This window comes from Takifugu rubripes, chromosome 11, assembly GCF_901000725.2.
Source record: "Takifugu rubripes chromosome 11, fTakRub1.2, whole genome shotgun sequence".
Classification (NCBI taxonomy): domain Eukaryota; kingdom Metazoa; phylum Chordata; class Actinopteri; order Tetraodontiformes; family Tetraodontidae; genus Takifugu; species Takifugu rubripes.
In genome coordinates, this window is record NC_042295.1 from 7,958,437 (window position 1) to 7,982,326 (window position 23,890).

The following is a 23,890-nucleotide window of genomic DNA, read 5'->3' on the forward strand; positions in this document are numbered from 1 at the left end:
TTGGATTGTTAGTTCGGTGCCCCTTCATCAAAATCCAGGTCCTCACAGTCTCGAGTTTTGTAGATAATAATCCAGCTAATGTTTTGATTGGCCCTGCCTTTGAAACAGTTTCCAGGAAATCGATAACTATGCAGGTTTTCCCGTTTGTCTTTGGATAAATTACTGTTATATTGTCTCAGGGTCGATTTGCTGGAACATTACAAATATCTGTCCTTGAAATAAGTTCTTTGGCCACCCTCTCGTTGTGCCGAGAGTTCTAACACGGACTCATCTGCAGGCAAAGAGGAAAAACGGCAGCAACAATTGCCCCCTTTAGCTCTCCCCAAGTGTGACAACAATTCCAGACTGCAGCGAATTTGCTGAAAATCGTAAATTACGGTCAACCTCAATTCAAATGCCTCCATTCATTTCTCTCCAAAGAAATCCACCTCTGCTTCAGTTCATCAGATGATGCGAGCCGATACGATCCTCCAAGGGCTCGCGGTGGCGAGAGCCACGGTGCGAAGGAGCGTGGCAGCTGTCGGGTCAGGCTGCTGGTCCGGCTTTGCAGTGGTGTGCAGCGGGGCTTGAAGGGGATGTGGGAGGACATGCTGGGTCCGCGAGGAGGGAAAATAAGGGGGCCCTCTTCATCATGGAAGATTGCCTGTCTTTGCGCTTTCCACCGTCCATACATTCCTTCAGCCCTCATTCCCATACACCCTTGATTGCTTTTTCATCTCTGTCCATCAGGGTGTAATGGAGTCCCTGGGTGTTTGGATTGATGGAGGTCTGGGTGTTGCTGACAGCTCCTGTTGCACCAACACTCTTTCTTCTTCAAGAGTCCTAAAACCTGTGTAATCCCTTTACACCCTGCTGGTGAACTGAGCCCAACATTGTGTCCAATCTCTTAATTTTTCTGACACTGTCCTGATTTTCCTTAACACATTCTTAAAGTTCTCTTTGCATATCTACAGGGCAACATCTCTTTTTTGGGAGGGAAGGGGGGAAGTTGTACACATTAAACAGCAATAACTGTGACCCCAGGTCATTTATGTGTAACCGTATCTCAGACTGCCAATTGATGAATCCGAAAAATAGGTCTGAACACGTCTCGTTCTTTGCAACAATCTCAGTCTAACTTTGTGTGGGTTTGTGCTATTATCATCTGATGCCAAGTCTCTGACACCCCCCAATTAGCAAGAGGTAAGGCTCGAAGTACCATCTTGGTTGGATTGGACCAAGCAAGAAAGTCAGAATCAGCATCTCAACATCTCAGCTTCAAGTTGATTCACCAAGCTGGAGTAAATTACATATTTCTATTTAAAACATTTTCAGTGTCTCCAGAGACAAAACAACTTCTCCTCATCATCCTGGCATCAATAAAAACAGAAGAAGCAGGTGAGATTAAAGTGAAGGATGTTTTTCTTTTTTGAACAACCTGTAGATGCAAGTGACAGGATAGAATTAGATGTAAATGTCTTTTAAAATCAGCTGCTTGTGGCAGTGGTGCCGCCAGCGGTGTGGGAGTTAAGATAATTGAATCCCAAAATTGCAAAGGATGACAATCTCAGGTAAATATGCAGAACTAAATACCGTTGCTATGGAGAGGCACAGAGGAATGACAAGTATAGAGAGGGAGCGAACGCAAGACATGGAGGATAGAGCGCTGAGAGCAGTCTCACTGGGCTGAACGACAGAGGCAAACAGGAAAACATAAACGGAAGAGGAATGGAGATGGGGCAGGGATCCGAACTCATTAAATGGACTCATTCAATTTAGCAGTGCTAAATTAGATTTTGCTGTCAAAGGCAATGCGGCTCATGTTTCCCCCCTTTATAACACACAGACCATTACAGAGCATTTAGCTTGGCTCTGCTCTCTGAGGGCCACTAACACATTTCAAGTGTCCACCATGGCTCCCATGTATTATTTTTAAATTAAAACATTTATTTGTCATTAGAACCGCAAGTCAAGGTGGTTAAAGCAGCAGTCATTATTTGATGATTAGGGACCGAATCCAAATGCATTTTGGGTGAGAACTCAAATAACTACTTTGTATTAATTAGAATTGCAACACACACACACACACACACACACACACACACACTCACACACACACACACACACACACACACACACACACACACACACACACATATATGAATATATGAATATGAACGGTTCTGTATGCAAAGCGGTCGCATTTATTCATATTTATTTAGGGTCTTAGAGCTTGCAAACATCCAACTGGCCTTAATCTAAATGCAATGAAAGCTCTACATGGAACCTATGCAAACAGCCGCTGTGGCAGCAACACTTGAAGAGAGACAGCATAACGGGTGCTGTGCTTCCCTTCCACTGTCTTTGTAGAATATTCCTCTTTTCTGGCAGAATAAAATGCTTTTGATCATCATCTGCCGCCTCAAAGTATTCCTATTCAAAGCCAATGATATATCGGGTAGTTTTTTACATTTATGCTAGAAAGAAATCCAACTGTTGCTCTAATTATCGCATTTAACTCTCACAGAACAAATTATGAACAGAGGTACAAAAACACTTTTACACACTTTTTCAACTTAGTTACAGGCCTAGCAATACCACCCTTGTCTAGATATTCCAGGTTGTGTCGTTTCCAAGCCCGGCCATTACTGAGGAGATCGTTAATTTGAGACACAGTGAACGTTAAAGCCCATTTCACTTGCGACCGGTAAAACAAGCATCGCGTTGCCACGGTGGCTGAGCTGACAAGTACCTGAGTTATTTTGCTACCTGTCTGCTCAGAACATAATGGGAGCCTGTTGGGAGGGGGCTGGAGCTGGAGAGCCTAACAGGAGGTGGAGGTGCGGCAGTGCCATATGGAGTGCAGAGATATAATGAGCGTCTACATCTGTTGGCTTGGACTCCAAAGGACAGCAGAACAAAACTCTATGCTAGTAAATCGCTGATGCATTTTTATGGGTTCTGGAACGTGTCAAGGATGGCTGCTGCACTTAGAGTGAAATGTTTCTTTACAGCAGTTTGACCTGGCTATCAATTAGCGTCCATCACAAGCTTGTCATGGAAAAAAACATGGCGTTGTCCCTGAAAACCAGTCAACGCCACAGCCAAGTGGAGATCTGCCATCGAGCCTCGGATCTGAACGCAAGGTCAGCTGAGGCCAGAGCAGTTTGTTTAACGTTGTATCCGCCGATACGCCTGGCAGATCCGAGTGTGGAGCTTTACACCAACTCCTGCAGGCCAGAGAGCTCTGCTGCCACTGCGTGTTTGAGAACAGATGCTGCTGGAGACAATGTCCATCAGTCAACAATGTGATGCCAAGGCTGGAATACTGAGCTGGCAGAGCTTATGTTGCGAGGTGGCCAACGATGGAGAAGGGCAGGTGGAAGGCCATTATTTCTACCTGATCTCCCGTTCAACCAAATGCTTCATGGGAGCTTTTAGGAGGCCAGCTGCTGGCATTAAACAGAGGCAGAAAGATGTGTGCTGGGAGAGAAAGACAAGAGATAAGACACCGGTGATAGGAGTGTGTCAAATTCAGCCAGCCAACCATTTTCCAACCCCGGCTCTTTCAGCCAGATCTCTATTTGCGCTCGTAATGATCCCGCAGGTCCCCACAGTCAGAGCAGAAGCGCACCGCTGATAAAGATGAAGTGGGCAGCAGATCCCATGATGCCTTTTAGGCGAGTGGAACATTGACTGCGAGATCTCTATCTCATTGATCAGCAGGTTCAAAATAGGAAAAAAAAAAAAGTACCTTTCCTCTGGAGAGGTTTTCCTGCCTGCCGCCACGACTCTATTTCAGAGCATATCTTTATTCAAAAGAGAGAGGAAAAAATAAGACTGTGTTGTTTAACCACACAAACCAAAGAATTCAAACTAAAATCAACGGCCTCTGCAGTTTACGTGATGTTTACTAAGAGTAGAAGAAAAATACTGGGCTTTGATTGACTTTACACAGTGCAATTCTGGGAAAACAGCCAAATGTTTGACTTACACCACCCAAACAGCTCAATTCTGCTCATGGATCCTGACAAACAGTTGGCCAGCAAAAATGAGGCGTTTGATGGAGACACAAAAGACCAAACTGTTGGTGATTAGCTTCAGATGAGGCAGCGAAAACAGGAGAGCAGTAGATGGGTGAGCAGCTGGGGGAGAGATGAGGAATAAGTAAGTTCTACTCTGCGCGGCTGAATATAATACAACGGGAGCAACACTCGAGCACAGTGCAACGTCCCTCTCTCCATGACAACGAGCAGCTAATTTGAAATCATTTCAGCTTCCTGCTCACATTGGAGTCAATCTGATGTCACCCGTTTCCATCAAGGGGATGAAATTAGGACAGCATCTGGATGATAAGATAGAGGGTTTGGACGTGCACGTGGACATTCCTGACAAGACAGATCAATAGTGCTGTGGGGAAATGGTCGGCGGCCCCCCCAGATGACAGCTGTGCTCCTCTATTTATGACAGGGCATGCTCGGGGGAGAAGCACCTGTAGTTTGCATGTCGGCAAACTCAGCGGAGCAATCAGAGCGACACCTGGTTAACATCTATTCATTTAATCGAGTGTGCTTACGGATGCGAGCGCTTGTGTCCACAATCGCAGACCTGAGAGAAACTAATTAGCTGCAACAGTTTGAATTAGTCACACATTTTAAGGGCTAAAACCATCCCCACGCAGACTCGAGGGGGGGTAAATAAATCCTAGCCAAAGGAAACACTGGCCCATTTTTAAAAAGCACCACCAAGAATGTTTAACCTCCGGTTTGAGGTGAACATTGGAATGTATGTGTCTCCATGTGGGAAAGAAAAGGATGATAAATGTGTGAGAGAAGATGCCACTCCGCTCTGAGACTTTCTCGCTTCAGCACCTTCCATTAAACCTATTTTACTTTCTCTCCCAAGCCTCAGATTTAAATTCCTCGGACTTCTAAACACAGAGACAAATACATTAAAAGGAGAGAGCTTGTGGAAAAAAAAAAAAAAAAAAAACTTTTTACCAACTTCTACAGCTAATAATGGAGGAAAATATCGTTTCTCTGGATAATAACTACTGATGGTAATGAACACTAAGAAATATTAGTGTTTTAATGAGTTTTCATTCAACAGGGGGCTAATAGTGCAAAGCTCTGTTGCTCAAAATTGGCTCAACTCCAATGGAGATTTCACATCTTACTGCTGCTCTAATTGAAAACACACTTTTTCCAGTTGTTAACTGTCAGTATTTATTAGCAGCTTTGTGACTGTAATTCCAGTGCATTTGGTGTTTAAAGCGCAATTAGAGTGCTGAGCTGACAAAGAGGTTGACACCCCCCCCCCCCTTCCTCCCCGGTAGAACAAGAAGAAATAAAGGTTTGGTATTTGACTGATGAATGGTGATTTGAAAGTTTTGAATGATACGATTTTGATTCTGATCTTGACCCGATACCCCCCTTGCATCAGTGATCCTGGGAGACGATGGGCAGAATGAAAATGACAGAAACAAAATGGGTGGAGGAAATGAGATGAGGAGGGGAAAAGAAAAAAGGTGAAAATAGGGCCACAAAAGTGATGAGGATGGGGACTTTTGAGAGGGAAGTAATGGCAGACAATAGAGCGGGAACAAAGGTATCGAGAGGAAAGCGGGATGAAACTATGGCGAGGTGAAAGGATCAAAGAGAAAGAAATGAGAAAAAGGTATAGGCAACTGGTGTAAAATAAAGCACAGAGAATGTGTGGCAAGGCTGTCCTGTTATTGCGGCACATAAAATTGTTGGACCAGGAAACAGGCCGCCGATAAAGAGGTTAAAAGCTACACAAACGGTAATTAGAGCGTTCCGCAATTAACTGGGACGTGCTCTTTCGTCCACATTTCATTTATGAGAATGAACGCACCGACATCCCCCTTGATACGTTGATAAAGGTGGTGATCACAGTCAGTTTCTCATTCAACAACTTAAATTAACATGACTGACACAAATCAGCAGCCATCCAGCCTTGCGTGACGGGCTGATTTATCTCATTTGGATCTTTGTGAGTTAATGTGTAATCTACATTAATATGGCAGTGTTGTTACATGAAAGTCAGAACAAAGCACCATGGAACGGGGGAAATACTTCGCGTGTTGTCATCATTATTACAGTGCACGATGTGTGACTGTAGCTGGGCTCTAATGCTGGCTGGAATGCGTCCTGTGCACGGCAAATACCTGCTCAGCTTTGCTCTGCTGTGACAAAACTGCGGTTCAGTGAAGAGCATTTCTGACTCTAGCTGGGGAGGATTTATCTGAGTTGGCCGGCCGTCTTTGTGTGTGCCGAGCTGCCGATCAGCCCGGCCGTTTCTATCGGTCTGGAAAATCAGGAACCTGCAGAGACCTGTGGCAGATGTTCAGTGATTGGAGGTCTTGAATGGTCCTCACAAAAAAAACTGTGCATTGGAGCTGCAAACCGGTGCTCTCTGAGAGGGGGGAGAAAGGCTTTTCAAATTTGTTCAATATGCATTTATGAGCAATCAACTGTGCCTCGGCTTTATCTAATGGTCCTGCTCAGCAATGGCTCCAGTCTTGCCTTGTGGGGAAATCAACAGAGCCCATTTGCCTTCTAATAAAGTCGTTCTGAGAAATATATTTGACTCCAAAGTTTCTTGGAATTAAACCCAGGCAGGCGCGACTGACAGGGAGGCTGAATGCAGCTCCCAGTGCTGCTGAACACTGTATCACAGGAGGCAGAGGAGAAGAGACCCAGGCCGAGAGAGAGATGGGTGGAGACACTATCTTACTTAGGCAGCTGTGCATAAATGTCTGACACTTGAGCCCACACTCCTTCATAAAGTATGTCCCAGGTGATAAGCTTGTAGTTTTTAAGGGCTGCACGACAGCACAAATCTCTCATCATGGTCTGTCTCCAGTGGCGAGCTGCACCACTGACCCTTTCCACCTACATCCCACCTGTTCTCTGTTCACCCTGCAGACATCCGGTTTACCATCTTCAGCTCCCAACCAGAATTCTTTGCTGTAACCCCTTTGTAGTCTGCCAAACAGATGGATTTGCACACCCAGAGCAACCGCTGGACACATTAAAATTCAGAAATGCTGCTCAGATGAAAACATCTAGCAGGTTTTACTTTTATATCGCTGATAAAGGAGTTGAGGATAAGACTAGGGATTAAGAGCATTTGAACTAAATAGACGGCAATGTGGATCAATAACTCAAAATGTAATCCAGATGAAATGTTTGGCATGAAAATTTAATCATGGGCATTAACTGAATTTAATTTGCAAGATTGTTCTGGTTAATTGTAGAAAGACTTCAATCCAAAGCTTTTAAAGATGATAAAGTCTGGGAGTATGCAACAAAACTGGAGAGGAGAAGTCTTGGTTCTGGTCCATTGATATCAAAGCACCAGAATATATACTGTATGTGCTGTTTATGCCCACATACATTAAAGCAAAGTGGACGTGCAGAAATCAGCAGATAATCACCTGTAAAACAGCAGGAGTCACATCTGATGGTGCTCATTACTCAACATTAATTGGCTGCACACACACACACACACACACACACACACACACACACACACACACACACACACACACACACACACACGTGTTTAGTGTGTTATTATTCATGTGTAACCCGAATGCATTGACAACCAGGGGCTGCTAGATGACATGGTGAACACACTGTGATGTCTGTTGGCTATGTCTGTGATGTTTCGCTTTATTGTATGTTCAAAGGACCTGCAGTGCATCCCGGTGATTTGCAGCAAACGCTGCAACTGAGCCGTGTTTCCGGGGGCTGCTCTCTGCCCTCGCACTCAGCAGCGTCATGTTCTCTACTGAAGGTCTCCACTCACTGTTGACTTACAATATAGTCCCTCCAATAAAAACACTACCTGAATAAATGGACTACCAAAGTGTACTTGTGTTATTTTAGGATGTGATCCCTGTAACACACCTGCATATGTTCTAACTGAGCTCACGATGAGTCACAAATTTATTACCTGATTGTTTGGATAGAAAACCTCCTCACGCTGTCAGTTATTTATCATTTGTATGTTTCATTTATGCTTTAGGACTGTTAACCTTTATGTTTTTTTAAATGGTAATTGTAAGTGGGAAAATCCTTCAGAAACTCGCTTATTTGCATGAAGAATGTGAACTTTGATCTGGTCATCTGGGAAGACAATGGAGAAGAAGGATTGTACCAACATCAAATGGGACTGGAAGAAGAGGACAAGGTCATCCAAGCAGAAGGACTGGATTGGTCTGTATGCCCCGGCAATGGACTGGGTTATGAACTGGCCCGGAGGTCTGTAATATTTGTATCTTGAATTGGTTCTATTGCTAAATAGATTTTGAAATTGGCATTTTTCTTCTTGAAGTCTTCATTCAAAGAACACGTGGATTAGCAGTGACACACGAGAGGTATTGCGATCCAACAACGGTTAATAGCAGCAATTCATAGCTGAGCCGCTGGTCTCACTTAGCTTTACATTTACATTTCATAAACCTCTTCACTTCAGGTCACGCTGTGTAGTTCTCAGTGGAAATACTGTAATAGGCCACTAAGCTCAGAAACATCTGCACCTCAGCAGTGGACCTCAGGCTTTGTACATAGCTATTATTATTTTTTGTTTTGTTCACAGTAAAACATATAAAAAGAAAGCTGTGTGAGGTTTTAACAATGGCTGGTTCAGGTTGTGATGCCAGTCAACACTTCTCAGCTAAGCACCTCCAGAACCCTGAGTTGGTACAAAAAACCTGACCACTAAGGAAACCCTACAACCACTGACAGTTGAGCCCCGTCGAGCCCCAACAGAGCACTGTGATTTGTAAAGGCTTTAATCAGTAAAATCCATTGGCATAGAGCTCAGTGTTAAAAATCCACCCTTTCTTGGTCCTAAAGCAAACTCCCATAGCAAAATGCCTGCCTTTGACCCTGACTGCCTTGAACTTCTCTTCTCTGATGATGCCCTGGTAAACCTGACAACCTCCTGTCTCCATTTAAGAGTTTTTGCCTTGTGTTTATTTGGACTTCTGTGGTCTTGTGCTGTTTTTTGCATGCCACAGAGGTTTGTGACTCCTTCAGTGTTGTTACCTGCAAGTTTTTAATAAAGTCATTTATTAAAACTGTCAGGAGCTACTGTGTTGCGAGTGGATCCCACAACACCTGTGTCACGGCGAGGTCGTATATCAGCGGGACCACGATAGATGTCACTGACAAAGCTGGAGTTTATTTATGATCCATTGATGCCGTCTTCTTTTCTATAAGGCTATTTGTACTTTTCTTTCTCGATTTGTTGTGAAAAACAGAAATAAACCAACTGTCCTCTCAGGTTAGCCTGCAAACATAAAACTTCTCAGGTTCTGGCTATATTTTGACAAGTGAGAAATACGTCCAGTCCCATTTAACTCAACACTGTCCAGAAAACAGTTGCTTTAAAAGCCAATGTTGCAGGAAAAAATAGTTCAAATAAACAGTCCAGATGGAAACGCTGCTGTCGAATGGATTCGCTGTTGAAATGCAGCTTTACACTTATAAAAACGTACCTTGCAGCAAAGAATGAACTCTGTAGAGCAAACACAGTGAAACTAAACCCTTAGCGTAACATGTTTACTGAAGCATGTTTGACCTTTAGCATGAGTCGGGAAACCCAGCTCAGTAATTAGTCAGACGCTGACACCTGAGATTTAAATCCGCTGTTAGCTGCTGTGGTGAGAGGCAGGTCATCTCTCTCTCCCCTGAGACTCTGTTGCAGGTGAAGTAATTAACATTTCCTCGTTATTGTTGGAGAAGTTTTGTGGCCCTTTCTAAGCGCTGCTTTAAATCATACGACACAAAGGGCTCCCAGTTCCAAGATGCGTGGCTATTCAGTCCAAAATGAATTCAGATTTTGTTTATTTATGCACTTAAGTCCATACAACTTAATTAAGGTGTATTGTTATGGTCTTCCAGTGATTTTTGCATTCAAATTTAGAATGAACTCTGATTAAAATACACTACTGTTACAGCCTGCAGGAGTGCGGTAAAACATATGCAAAAACAACTACTGTAAATGTCTCTAAACTCCATAAGCTTCCAAATTTTTTTGTTTGTTTTGCATGGTGGAAAAATTATATATATATATACATACACACGGTGATTTTAGATGTACTCTTAGTTACAAACATTCAGTTAACCATTCTCTCTTTTTATGCTTTTCCAACACAACCTTTAATCCTCGAACAATTCTCAAACAATTCAAGAAACATCTTGTTGAAATGATGCTTAATTCACCTCTGTGCTAATTCTAATCCTGCATTACTTCCTCATTATTGCCTGGAGTCACATCACAATGTGTATAATCCAAAATTTTGCATCTCCCCTCACTTTACTGCAATAAAGGTAGCTTCCATATGCACGGTCTGTCAGCTGTCCATCAACCCACACTGGTTTCCTCCCAACAAAAAAAAAAAACACAAGGAAATTTCGATAGGCCCATTTTCATATCACAGCTAACATCCCTTCCTTTGAGCCCCTGCTCACTTTATCATGGTTATGTATCTCTGGATAACTCAAATGTGTCATTTTCCTCCCTGTGTGAAATCTTTGATATTCACATGCTGGTATTATAACAGCCGGGGTTTCATCCCTGTCGATTCCTCCTGAGACTTTTAGCAGCAGGAGCCATGAAGTGTCTACAAGTCTAACAGACAGACTTCTCATTATTCTTTTAGAGGATATTACAGAGACCGCGAAGCTAATGGGATGTCTGTTAATGATCATACTGAGCAACTTCTGGCTTCCCTGTTGACTGAAGCCAATTATGGTGAAAATCAACTTGCCGAGCTGAAATAAAATAACATTTACATTTATTGTAGATAATTTACATTTTCTACATTGTATTCCCAAGTCAATCATACAACACAGGCTAAACTATAATCACGTTGACTATAAGTACCGGGAAAAAATCTATATGTAAAACTGACAGAACTAACAAGAGAATTAAAAACATGACCTTTCTGATTGAGGTTTTTGGTTTGGAAAAGGTTCGACAGGCTGATAACAGCTGCGTCTGCTGTATTCAACACTGGTCTGCACCTCCACCCATGGGTACGTGTTGTAGGTAGTGACTAAAAGGATGAGATCACAAAAAGATTCCTGCAGGGGTTCCTGTGCAGGGCTTGTTGCTACCTCCTTGGTGAGGGTAGGGAGATGTGGGAGTGGGTAACGATACAGCTATTGTTCCTCCACACTGGCAGGCGACAGCTCAGATGGTTCGAACACCTGGATGCTCCCTGGATTTGCGTTTCCTAAATGTAAAGGTTTTTTGAAGAAATTCCAGTGGTGAGGAGGATCTGGACTGCCCTGCTGGGATGTTGTCCTCTGTGATAGAGATTTAAATAATTGGCTGAAGATGAATAAAACTGAGGGCCCCAAAAAGTTTTTGTTTTTTTTGCATTTTGGAAATGCAGTGGAGAAAAGAAATACAAATAAATAAATTCTTCTGCCTTTGCACAGCAAAGAATCAGTCCTTGGTGTCAGACAATGATGCCAAGAGCTTCTCCATTGCACTTTTCTTGGTCCTGGTTTCTCCAGGACAATGAGTCGCCTCGGTGTGACAGGGTTGCTCCGAGCTAATGATAGGAAATAAAATGCCCAGCAGTGCTTTGATTTGAGAAGGAATGGAACGGAGGGAATGTCTTTGTTGGGGCATTTCATCATTTTTACTAACAAGACATAAACATACGTGGCACATCTCCGGCCCCCCTCAGAAAAAACGCGGCTAACAAGGAGCATTGTCGCCACCTCTGGAGTCATGAAGGCGCGGCTTCACACGGGCAATGGGCCTAAAAGTCAGCTGGTCAAACACTCACCTCTTTCTCTCCGCAGATATTGCTGATGATGGAGTTTGAAGCCGGGCTGGCAGAGGGGCCAAGGACAGCTACCACGCCTTTGGACATGATCTGGCACACTGAGGCAGAAAGAAGAAGGGGTGGGGGGTAGGGTAAGATCAGCATGTGTAGAAATGCAAATATATGTCACACTTTTTTAACAATGATCCAGCAGTACTGGCTTCACAGGAGACTCCAGGCCTGAGAAAAAGATCACTAAAAGAATCCTTTAGAAGGGCCCAGAATATGGTCGCTCGGGGGAGTGGCTGATGTTGGAAAAACAGACTTTTGCATGTGAAAACAAAAAGATAGAAATAAAAAAGATAGAAAAATAGTTGGAGACAGAAAAGTATAAAGAGTGACAGACAGCAAAAAAAGGCAGCAGGACAGAAATGACAGGCCGGGATATCTGGAGGCTCAGAATGTTAAATCTTTGGACTGAGCCTGATTAAAATATTCCCAAAAGTCGGTGCGTCACTTCATCCTCATGTACACAACAGCTCAGAGTTCATCTGTCACTTTAAGATCAGATGAATCAGCTAATAATGCCAAAGTTCTCTTCACTGGTAGCACAGTGTCCATTTAGCTGGAGTCTACTGGGAGGGTGGGAAGGTAAAGGTAGTGTGTGATATTTCCATCTAACTGTGACCACTGATCCATCCCTAATCCAATCCCTGTCTGTAATTACACACACAGACACGCACAATAAGCACCCTGGCACCTGACATGCTGTCCGAAAAAGGCCCACTCTGGAACAGGAGGAGGCACATTTAGGAAGCGTTTGGAGTAAACCAGGCAAAGGAGATAAAGCAGCTTCCTGCTGCTGCTCTAAGACGAGTGCCGTTTCCGTGGATTAAGTAACGCCGGTGGAGCGCTTAGGTTTGTAAAACAAGGAACATGTTATTGAAAATCAAACCCGGTGCGTCGTGTTGCATTGTCTTCCTCGGAACAGACGCCGCGCTGTATTGATTTCAGATGGTTTCATTCCATTTTTTTTTTTAACGTGAACAATGGCTGCTGAGCTATGAGACAACAGCCATTTAGAGAAGCACTGTTCAGGAACGATTCTACACATTACTTACTTGTTTCCCCCATCTCATATTCGCTGTCCCTCAGCAGCTCAAAGATATCCACCTCCAGCTTGCCAGTAGTGGAGCGGTTGGTGTTTTTGTTGATGCTTTCTTTGGCTAGTGTGATGGCCAAGCGCTCCCCTCTGTTGCACTCCATTGGGTCATCAAGGATGGCAGCTGGGAAGCAGAGAGAGGTGAAATGGATTGCAGGAAAGGAAAAAAGAAAAGATAAGAAATAATCGTCCCCAATGGTAGCTGCATTATCTGCCCTCCAGAGCCGGAACGTCGCTGTTAATACATTCAAATGCTTTTACGTTGGGCATCTGCTCCTGTTCTGAAAGGGTGAGGGCAACATCATGGTAGCTGATCTGCTTAAGAAAAGCTTGGAAGCACTCAATAACACATAAGGCCAGAATGAGGGGGTGGAGGGGGTGCAAGATCTATTTGTTAGTGTCAAAACCAGGCTCACCACTGTCTGCTGTAAATACAGCCCTTGGCGTGCAGAACATAGTAATTAATGCCTGATCAGTTTCTCTTTAAATCCTGACATGCACACGTCACATCTGGATTTCACAGAGGATAATAACTTCTATTAATCACTACATTCACATTTGAAACATACTTTTCTGAACAAATGATTAAACAACAGTCTGGATGCAACAATAAGCGAATTAAAAAGCATCTAAATATAAACCACCAGCTCGTCTGCTCACTAAAATGGCAAAATGCCTCATTTTGCAACAAAAACACGGATTTACAGCGAGAAGATTGCTAACCGGCTGCTGTTCTTTTTCTATATGCTACAACCTGTGGATAAAGGTCAAAGATTAACTATGACTCTGCCCCTAATGAGCATCGGTACTCTCGATGGACAGACGGCTTATCAAAGCAGGGTTTGGATTTCAGAACTGGGACATGTCTGAAGCAGCCTTTCACACCGCGATTCACAGTTGAATAAACAACTCTATCTTGCCAGGATCACACACTCACTCACACACACACACAGACACACACACAGGCTGCAGCCACAGTGAAGCCACATCAAAACTCTTTGCAAAGAAACAAAATAAGCTGATTGATCTCTGCGGCAACATTCGGCTGGATGTTTATGACTGCGGAGGCGCTGCACGATAAGCTGAAGCTCAAATGAACCTTTCTTGTCAACAATCATTTCTAGGATGCGCGGACAAAAAGTCATAACCGTCAAATTCCTTCACGGGCAGGGCTTCACGAGTGGTTAAGGATGGTGATTCAAAATCTACACAGACATGGTGATTCAGCTATTTTTGTTCAACTGTTTTCCCAGTTTTCATTCATTGATAGTATTTATAATTATATAACTGTAATTCCTAAAATAATTTCTAAAATACAGTTGGTGCAAAGAGTTTTGTAAACAAACTGGAGTCACTTAAGAATTCATGTAGGAAGTTCTAGTCTGGTACAATCTGAAGAAAAACAACTTGAGGCGCGAGCTCTGCAGAGCGGAACGGGGATCGGCTCTGGGACGCTGGCAACGCGTGGCCGCACCTTCAGCGCGTTTAACAAGGTTTTAGATTAATATCTAGCACGATATGATACGAGAGCTGCGATGTAGACGCTACTGACAGCTTCATTTACATTGTAAAGGAAATGAAATACTTCTACAAGCTTTCAAGTTAAGACAAAATGCACACATTTAAAATACATATGTGTTGTCCACCTGCACCAAATGAGCTAATCTCTGTGTCTGTGTCTTGTTTGCTGTTGTATTGGCTACTTGTGTGTGCGCAGATCATTTGCAGGCTTTTAAGGTCCACGCGAGGCGGCTGAGCGAGTGAGACACCTCGGCCTGAGAGGAGTGGGTGTCTGGGGATGGTAAGTAGATGTGACCCACAAACACGTAAATGTGATGTTTCAGTCTTGAGGAGGAAAGAGATTCTGCAGAATGTGGACGCCTTCACGCTGCAGAAGGTGGTGGAGGTGAGGAGCAGGTGATGCTTTCACAAACACATGAAGCTCAGGTCACTTCAGATGAAACCCTATACCCCCGGAAACAGAGAATAAAGGGGAGGGTCTCGCAGGACACAGACCAATCCTGGCCAAAACACACAGCTTTGATTATAATGTAAGATACACACATTTCTTCTCTTTGGTATCAACGGATGACGGTGCAGATTAATCCTCCTGAACTGTAACGTCATCTCTAAAATGTGTATCTTTCAAAAGGCCTCTGCAGGTGAAAAAACATTCGAGATGAGGTTGAAGCCATTGTAGCTCATCGCCGTCATCGAGCTAACACGCGGCGTAAGAGGTTTGATTTTGGTGATGAGCGTGCAGCGGCTTGAAGGGACCCTGGAGAAGTGGCAGTCAAGGGTAAAAAGCTCATTATTCTTTTGAAGGATGTGCAGGCTTCTCTATTAACTCGATGGCTGCATCTCCTTTTCCATCAACCCGAGTGCTAAATGCAGATCAAATGAACTCGCGCTCCAACAACTGTACGCTATAATTAATGGTAATAGTCTCTCTGACTCGCAGGCTTTGTTGGGGGGGTGGGTCCATTACCTTATGAACCAGAGTGGGAAATAGTTCAGACGCACTTGGCCTTTGATCAAATAAATGCATTTCAAATATGTGGACAGTGTGCTTTATTTCAAACCATTCTCACTGCTCCACTCCAGAACATCTGCTCTTATTCAATTCAATCTATATTTATATGGCACTTTTCATACCCTGGGTAGCACAAAGTGCCTCACAAAGGATAAAAACAACAAAGAGAAACAGGAAAATCAAGGAACAAGAGAATCAAGAAGAAGGACAAGAAAAAAACCTGACCCTCCCACCCCCACATACAGTATATGCATACATGAGATATATAAGCACACACACTCATATACACTCACACTCACACACAGATACAGACACACACATGCATACACACACTCAAACACACACACCCACACATACAAACAAGCTGAGACATGGCCGGGCACCGAGACCTGAGGTGAGGGAGACACCACCTTTGGGGGGGCCAGCCAGGCCGGGCGAGGCCACGGTCCATGACCACAAGGGGTACTACCACAGAGACCACCCCGACCCGGACGGACAGGAGGCTCCACACCAAGGCACAGAGCCCCCTCGCCACCCAGGCCAGAGCCGTCCACGGGACGGAAAAAGAAATCAAAAAAATCAATTAAAGGCCTGATTAAAAAGGTGTGTCTTGAGCCTTTTTAAAAAAAAATTCAATAGTCTCTGCGGCCCTGAGGTTCTCCAGCAGGCTGTTCCACAGTCGGGGACCATAATAACTGAAGGTCGCTTCCCCGTGCGTTTTAAAGCTTACTTGTGGAATGGTTAAAAGGCCGGTGCCGGAGGACCTCAGAGTCCGCGAGGGTTGATAGAATAAGAGCAGGTCAGATAAATAAGTCGTCCCAAGACCATTAAGACATTTAAAAACTAATAAAAGAACCTTAAAATCGATCCTGAAAAGCATGGGTAGCCAATGCAGCGATTCTAAAACCGGTGTGATGTGCTCCCGCCCTCTGGTCCTCGTCAGCACTCGTGCAGCTGAGTTTTGTAATAATTGTAGGTTAGAGATGCTCTTTTTGGGAAGACCAGAGAGCAGGGCATTACAATAATCTAAACGACAAGAGACAAAAGCGTGCATCAGCACCTCCGTGCTGGCCTGAGAGAGAAATGGGCGGACTCTGGCTATATTCTTCAGGTGGTAAAAACCTACCTTTGTTATGTTTTCAGAACCACTAATGCAAAACTCACATTTGCAGATGCTCAGTTATGTAAATCATCAAGAGTCCCCAAATGGCAGAAACTCCCACCAATCCTGAGAAAGATGGCTCACCGTAAACTCCGTTTAGCTCGTATTCAACCAACTAAACAACCATACAGAAAAAAGGGGTCCTTTTATGTCTAAGTGAAGGTGCAGTTGAGGTAAAAGAACGTGTCGGCAGTGAATGATTCCTCTACACAACCTTGTTGACCCTCCCCTGACTGCTGCTGTTGCTGCTGTCCTCCATGTTTGTTGCTGTAAGGCGTCTCCAGATAAACAGGTTCTGATACAGCTCACACTGCTGTTCAGAGTGAGTTGGAGGTTGATATGACATATGAAGGTGGAGAGGTTCCAGTCCACCGTAGCCCCCAGCTAAGAGATACAGCGGAAGGTAACGGATGGACGAGTCACTGAGCTGTTCCCTGCATTCAAAAGAATGATCATATAGGTAAAAGGATCAGAAGATCACTAAAGGGAGATAAAGGATGCCATCTTTGTCCAGGCAGAGCTGTCTGCTGGGCAGATTAATGCTCCCTTTAGCAGCTTTATTAGAGGTCTGTTTATTTTGCTTCAGCTGGCTGATTAGTCCACCTCACCTTGTTCAACAGGGATCGGCTTAGCTTTTCCTCGCAAGCGTGCCAGCACTGATACGGAGCTGTGCACTGGTGCAGGTTTACATCAGCTTTAATGACAGCTTCAGCCACGGGGCCATGATGGACGCGGCCTCGCACCCTTTCATAATGTCTGCACCTAGAGTTCTAAAAAGCTAACCTTGCCAAGTTTTCCATCTCTTTTTTCCTTCCCACTGAGTCAAACAAAAATGCAGGAGTGTCTGACTGCACAGAGACTCAAGTTATGGGAAAAACCAAGCTTCTTTAAAGCCACTGGGATCTTCCTCCTTTTATTTTGAAGGAACTGAAGAGCCTAATTGTTGCTGATTTCTTCAGTTTTGAAAATGTGCACGACGCACGCAAATCAAAACTAAACTCATTTGGCATCTTCCCAAACATGTTGTACTTTATGAATGCTTTGACATTAATTAGCGGGGACTCTGGGAAAGCTCTTGGCGATGCCAGGTTTTGCCAGCGCCTGTATCTCCTCGAGCTCCTGTGCGCCCCAATACACACAAAAGCCGTACGCGCTCATGTCAGCTGACAAAAATCCTTGGTCGCGCTCGTCTAATTGCCCTCTTCGTTCGCTCCGAGCGGCACGGAGGGGAACTATACCATAAGCAATCTGTCCGCTTTCCTGACTGCACTTTAATCAATCTCGTCAGGCAAACCTGTGCAGAGGAGGCATCTAAAGTAATTAGACAAGCTGCTCAGGAAAGACCTGGCGACAAGAAACTGATTTCCTGGTGTCATATAATGTGATTACACACTCTCTCTGTCTCTCTCTCTCTCTCTCTCACACACACACACACACACACACAGAATCCCTGCCAGTAAAATCTGTGACAGTTGTTGCATATCAAAGCTGGAGTTTTATCTTTCGTTGCCAATGATGTTAATTAATGAATAATTACAATTTTAAGTGGCACTATTTATAGATTTATTAGATAGATTATAGATATAAATTATAATTAATTTCATAATTAGAATCATTGGATTGGATTTTAATTGGAAAGATTAGAAAGAGGTGAAGGAATCAAAGTTATTTAGCAAGTCTGCAAAGAAAAGCAGGCGGTCTTTCATCTTTGTATCTGGAACTGAGGATAAAGAATGAATGTGAAGTTAAAAACAAAACCTGGTGGTTAATCTTTTCTGTATTCTTGACAAAAACTGACAGACATGAGGGGAATCTGGAGAACAAATCTGCTGATGTTGTGGCGACCGTGGTCGGGTCAGACCATTACATCGCCGAGACATCGGACCAACATGAGCGGCACAGTAATGATGATGGATAAATTGTCCCATTGGATGGATCGCTCACGATACTTCACCCGATGAAAATGACAGATGTGGATGTGTAAAAAAGGAAATCTTCCTTTGGCCTGGCCACCTCTTTAGCGGGACCAAAAGGGTGATGATGGTGGAAGTAAAGCGCGTCCTCGGTAAAAAGAAGAAATAAAGAGCTGATGCAGATGATAACACATAATGATAGCATTCGGCTCATTCTGTGACCTCCATGGTCGCACTTAACAGGCCCAGTGCACACGTGTGGGCACGTGTGTTACTGTTAGTAGCAGGAGCATCCTGGGAAAAATTGTTTCTGTCACTCTCTGTGTAATCTCTGCAGCACATTAGTTTATTGCCTGACACCACTGCTGAAGAGCAACTTGACAGTTTACCCAGTAAATAATGGCGTGAACCACTGTGATGGCTTATGTTATTGATACACTGCTGAGCTAACATCTGTTTGGATTCTTTTGTTATTCCAAGAACATGTGCCGCTGCATATAATCTGAACTGACTGTATCTGGTGCCCTTTGGGCCGTAGAAAACAGCAACAATATTGTATATTTTACTAGGGTTACAGGTTCAATGTAGGGGGAGACAGAGATTAGACAGTGAGGAGACAAAAATAAACTCTTGGCCATTACTAAAGATTAAATAGACAGCAGGATCCTTGCACTCGTGTCCCCTAAGAAGTCAAAAATGTAATATAATCTGCACATAAGCCATTGACATAACAGTAATGATGGTCCACCTCTTGATGGTTTAGGTGCAGTCTGGATGAAGAGAATTAAGTCTATAATCTTCAATCAAAAACTAAAGCTGAAATTCAAATGTGAGCCAATTTCTAACTTTAACTATAAAAATAAGACACGGCTCCTTTGGATGCAGTGAAGACAGATGAGTTTTGTGCTCCAGCAGCCATCGTAATGTATAGCAGCTACACATCCTGAGAGTCAAACATGCCCATTCACGGCCAAGCGCTCTGACTGAAGACAATTCATGCTCAGATGCTGCTGGAAAACATTTCCGTTGCAGAAACGCGGCTATTTCTGTTATTTCCAAACATGTGGTAAAAAACAATGAGCAACGGTTGTCATGGAAAGACAGCGGGGAGTGTAATTACTCCTACCAAGGCTACATTGTCGTGGGTTTGTCACCAGCAGCAGGCGCAGGGGGCATCTACTCTCCCAGAATTGCCACCTCTTGGCAAAGGGTGGGCGCTGCCTCACAGACATCCTGTTTAATAATGCAGTTTTGAAAAGATTTGTTACCTCAGCACATCTTTTGAGGTTAATTAAAAATGCAGTTAATTACAGAGACTTACAACCAGCCAGCAACCCCACAAGGCACATAAAAACCTCTCTGTTTAAGGGTTTTCTGTGTTCTCAGGTATATTAAAAAGCAGTGAGTACATAAAGGATTAAAATACTGCTGAGACGTCTGAGACTGTGAGAGTCAAATACAACATATTATATTTGTTTATCTGAAAGTCTCCACTTTACTAGTTTTGAGTGCTGATAACTTGATCGATTACAAACACTTAACCTGACCAAAACCCATCAGAGAGAACAAGGATCAAGTAGAGGCAAAGTTTTGAAATAGGAAGGACAGAAATCAGCAGCTTGTCTCCAGTTTAACTTCACTCCTGCATTATTGCGCAGGTGTCAATATTCAAACCCGTCATGTGAGATGAGTAAAACTCACAATCAAAGCCAAACTTATAACCTGTTTCAATCTTCTTAAGAATAAAGGGGCAGAAGAGGAGTGGTGCTGATTGAAAGGAATAGGGGAAGATTTGAAAATGATATAAAATTGGGAATGTGTCACAATTGGTAACAGACGGGTGACGGAGGGGAAGGATGGCGAGATGGCCAAAGTGCTGCCGCCGCATGATGTCTGTGGCACGAGGACGATCTTGCTGAGGAGGAGGAGGAGGATGAGGAAGCGACAGTTATTGTGTTAAAAAAAAAAAACAGTCTGGACACGAGGGATGAGCGTGGATGGACTGGCAGGCGAGCAGACGGACGACTCTGAGGGGAATCGTGGGTCTCTGTTGGTGTGATTACCTGTCTGTCAGCACATCCCCCTTAACAGGTCTGCCATACCAACAGATTTCAACAGATTGAAGGATTTGGGGGGAAAAGACAGTAATGGCCGAGAAAAAAAAAGCTGCCAACTACCGAGAAAAAAGGCCAACACAATCATCAGTTATTTTTGAGCCACTTTCAAGGACAGCTTGTGACAACCTGGACGTCTACGCACTCAGAGAGAAGAAAATCAGGCTCAAGGCATCAAAGACAAAATGAAACAATGCTAATGCTAAAGCTGCTTCTCTGCAAAATTACCTACAGACACACAAGTTAGCAACACGTTCCAAATGAATAAACTGATTCTTCCTCCTGGCCGTTACTCCCGTCTCAGTGACAGCTTTTGATGCAAAAAAATAACAGACAGACAATCATTCCTCCACTCCGAGGGGTTGGGAGCTCCCAGGGGAACCCAGCTGCTTCAAGGGAATGCTACAGGATGAACCAGCACATGAAAAAGTACATTACTAAGCCCGTGCTCAGCCATTTATCTTCCTCTCCTTTGCTCGGTCTTGTTCACTCTCTAATAAGACGGCCTGTATTCATGTGTAGACTCAGAGAAACGGCCACTGCACATGTTGTATTGACTCTTCATTACCATCTTTTCAACGGGACGGGCGGCAGCGTGGCTGAAAATGTGCATTCTGTGACAATCCATCAGGGATAAAAAACCAAACCCCACAAATATGCCCCCCCCCTAGCAGGGTTAACTCCCAGGTCCATCCTGCTTTGTGCTGACAGCTCTTAACATGTCCGCGTACTCCACCCTCGTCACAACTTCTGTCAGCTTCTGCATGATTTGATGTTGTTTTTTTATACATCCGTCAAGACGGGAAAAATTCTTACAATCCTGACAGGAAGTTATCAAAGGGAATCTGATCCAGCCGTTTCATTGAAGATAATTGTTCGGCGCAGAACAATTAAACTTCATATACGCTGCGGTATAAACATGATTAGGTATTGTTTTCACTATCAAAAGGAAGATAAAGGAGAGAGAGAGATTTAATCAGTAAAATCCAATCGTGAATCAGATGCTTTATGTAAGGAGACCAGAGAATAGATATTTACTGTTAAGGCATCAGGCAGTATTCTCCCTCCCCCTCCCTCTCTTGCTCTCTCTGGACTGATGGAGGGAAACTGAAGGGAAATTAAGTCCTTTTTCACATGACTTAGAACTCTTCCTATACAAAGTGTGAGACTATAAATAGGGAGGAGGAAGAGGAGGAGGAGGAGGAGGAGGAGAAGGAGGAGGAGGAGATGTCATTTGAATGGGGGGGTTGTTGAAAAGGGGCAGAATGTATCTGAGGGCACCCACACACTCCTCTAATAAAGCTCCAGGGAGAACAAATGTGGCCTCTGTTCCCCAAAGTTGTATGTGGTGGCACATGTGGATTCCTCTAACCGCCGTGACCACCAGGGAGCCCCCACCTCGTGATTCTGCAGTCACCATAACCCACCATCTTAAAGCTGCTCGTCCACATCGAGGACTGGGCTTCCTTATTGGTAATGATGCTTCCTTTGAAAATGACATCTAAACCTCCTGAAATAGAATTAAAGATGACCTGAATGTGTCAAAATGGGCAGAGCTGACCCCCCTTCCCCCCACCTTCCCCCCAGACCCCCAGTGTGCCTGTCTGGACAGTGAGATGATGCCATGTCTGATTTATGCGTCACCGACACGTAAACGAACCACCACAGTGAATCGGAGCCACATTTACTGCAACCAGCTGGCCAATAAACACATTTTGGGCCTGACAGAAAGAAAATTACAACAAAATTGTAAGCTCCAGAAATCAGTACTGCAATAATGTGAGATTAGTGATAAATGATCAAAAACAAGTGCATGTATAATGAAATCGGAGCCGCAGGTTTTTACCACAGCTGCTCTTTACGGTGATTATTCCAGTGGTCTGTGCCCCCCTCCCGGGGGAGGGTCCCTCCTGGGGTGTGTGTGCAGCTGATAAGCTGAGGAACCTGGGGACAGGACCGGCCACAGGTGGGCCCGACTGCACCGGAGGAGACAGGAACACGGGAAGGGAAACTCACCCCGTGACCCTTGCCGCCGATGAAGACGAGAAGAGTCGCGCACGTGTGCGCTGGAGTCCCGGTCTGCTTGTGTGTGGAGGCAATGACACAGTCGGCTGCACAGTGAAAATAGCTTCTTTGGTCCGTACATAGTAAATAGTCGCGTTTGTGTTTGCGTGTTTGCACTGCTGCCGTGTCTGCTTTAATTTGGCCTTTGTCCATTATATTGTCTTTACCTCGTTAATCCATCAACCCCTTGTGTTTCACTGACCTCAGCCGCGTTTGTCTCTAGCGTTAGTTATTAACTGAGACAGTACGAGACTGGATTATGTTATAACTCTGCTATCAGTAGATCTATTAAAATCCTACATTAGTCTAAACTGCGCGAGTCTTTATTGAATCCTCAGAGTCGGTTTTCACTGCTAAACTTTAAACGTGAGTGTCGTAGCGCAGCCATTTAGCTCGCGTCTGTGCTCATACGCGCTATAAATAAACCATATTGTGCCCTACAAGGAACTGTGTTTTCGTTCATCCTATTCCATTATTCATATTTGCAGTCACATTATCCTCCGACCTTCAACTCTAATTTCAACTTCAGTGTTTTCAATAATTATTTTATCGCATCGTGTTTTGCATTTGACCTTTCGAATGAGAATAAATAACGAATCCCCGACAAAATGTTGCTGTCTTTCCCGGCCGGGAAACATATTGAAATTCCACCTGAAAACCATTGATGAGCTAATAAAACATCGCCTAATGTGTCGTTATCACATCTAATGACCCTTTCTGTGGTCAGCCAGCAGACACACACGCCGGTAAATGTCTCTGCTGATTATCCCGTCCCTCTCAGGATTAGCTAAATGTTGAGCAGGCGAGAGAGTGCAAAATATCACAAGAATGCGCGCACAGCCACTAAAGGTGCGCTGGTGCTCTTTGCATGTGCGATGTTTGCTGACACGGCATCGCAAGAAGCCGAGCAAGGACGCGTGAGGCATCTGTTCCGCTCCAAGGGTCATCCGAGGCTGCTGCCGGCGGCGACGGATCGAATGAAGAGCTTCACGACAGCTGGGGAAGGAGGCTGCGAGGTCTCGCCGCGATCTTGATCAAAGAGATGCCGTAATGGCGTCGGACTGGCGGAGTCGCGGGTTGAGGGAGGGGTGGTTCTCCAGCCAAGGGCGAGCGGGACCTCCCCCCATATGTTCATTCCAGTGAGTGAG

The 23,890-nt window shown here is 44.3% G+C and overlaps 1 protein-coding gene across 3 annotated transcripts in view; it reads right to left on the bottom strand.

Annotated features, from left to right (window-relative positions):
- The window catches only part of grik4 (glutamate receptor, ionotropic, kainate 4), a 172,257-nt gene that overhangs the window by 59,992 nt on the left and 88,375 nt on the right, over positions 1-23,890 (bottom strand). For all 3 annotated transcript variants that reach the window (XR_003889982.1, XM_029843704.1, XM_029843703.1), the window contains 2 exons: positions 12,916-13,080; positions 11,816-11,913 (listed from right to left, as the gene is read on the bottom strand). Coding sequence is in view for 2 of the 3 variants with exons in the window: in XM_029843704.1 (XP_029699564.1) it covers positions 11,816-11,913; positions 12,916-13,080 (263 nt within the window). In the remaining variant the exon portion in view is untranslated. The remainder of the gene's footprint in view (positions 1-11,815; positions 11,914-12,915; positions 13,081-23,890) is intronic.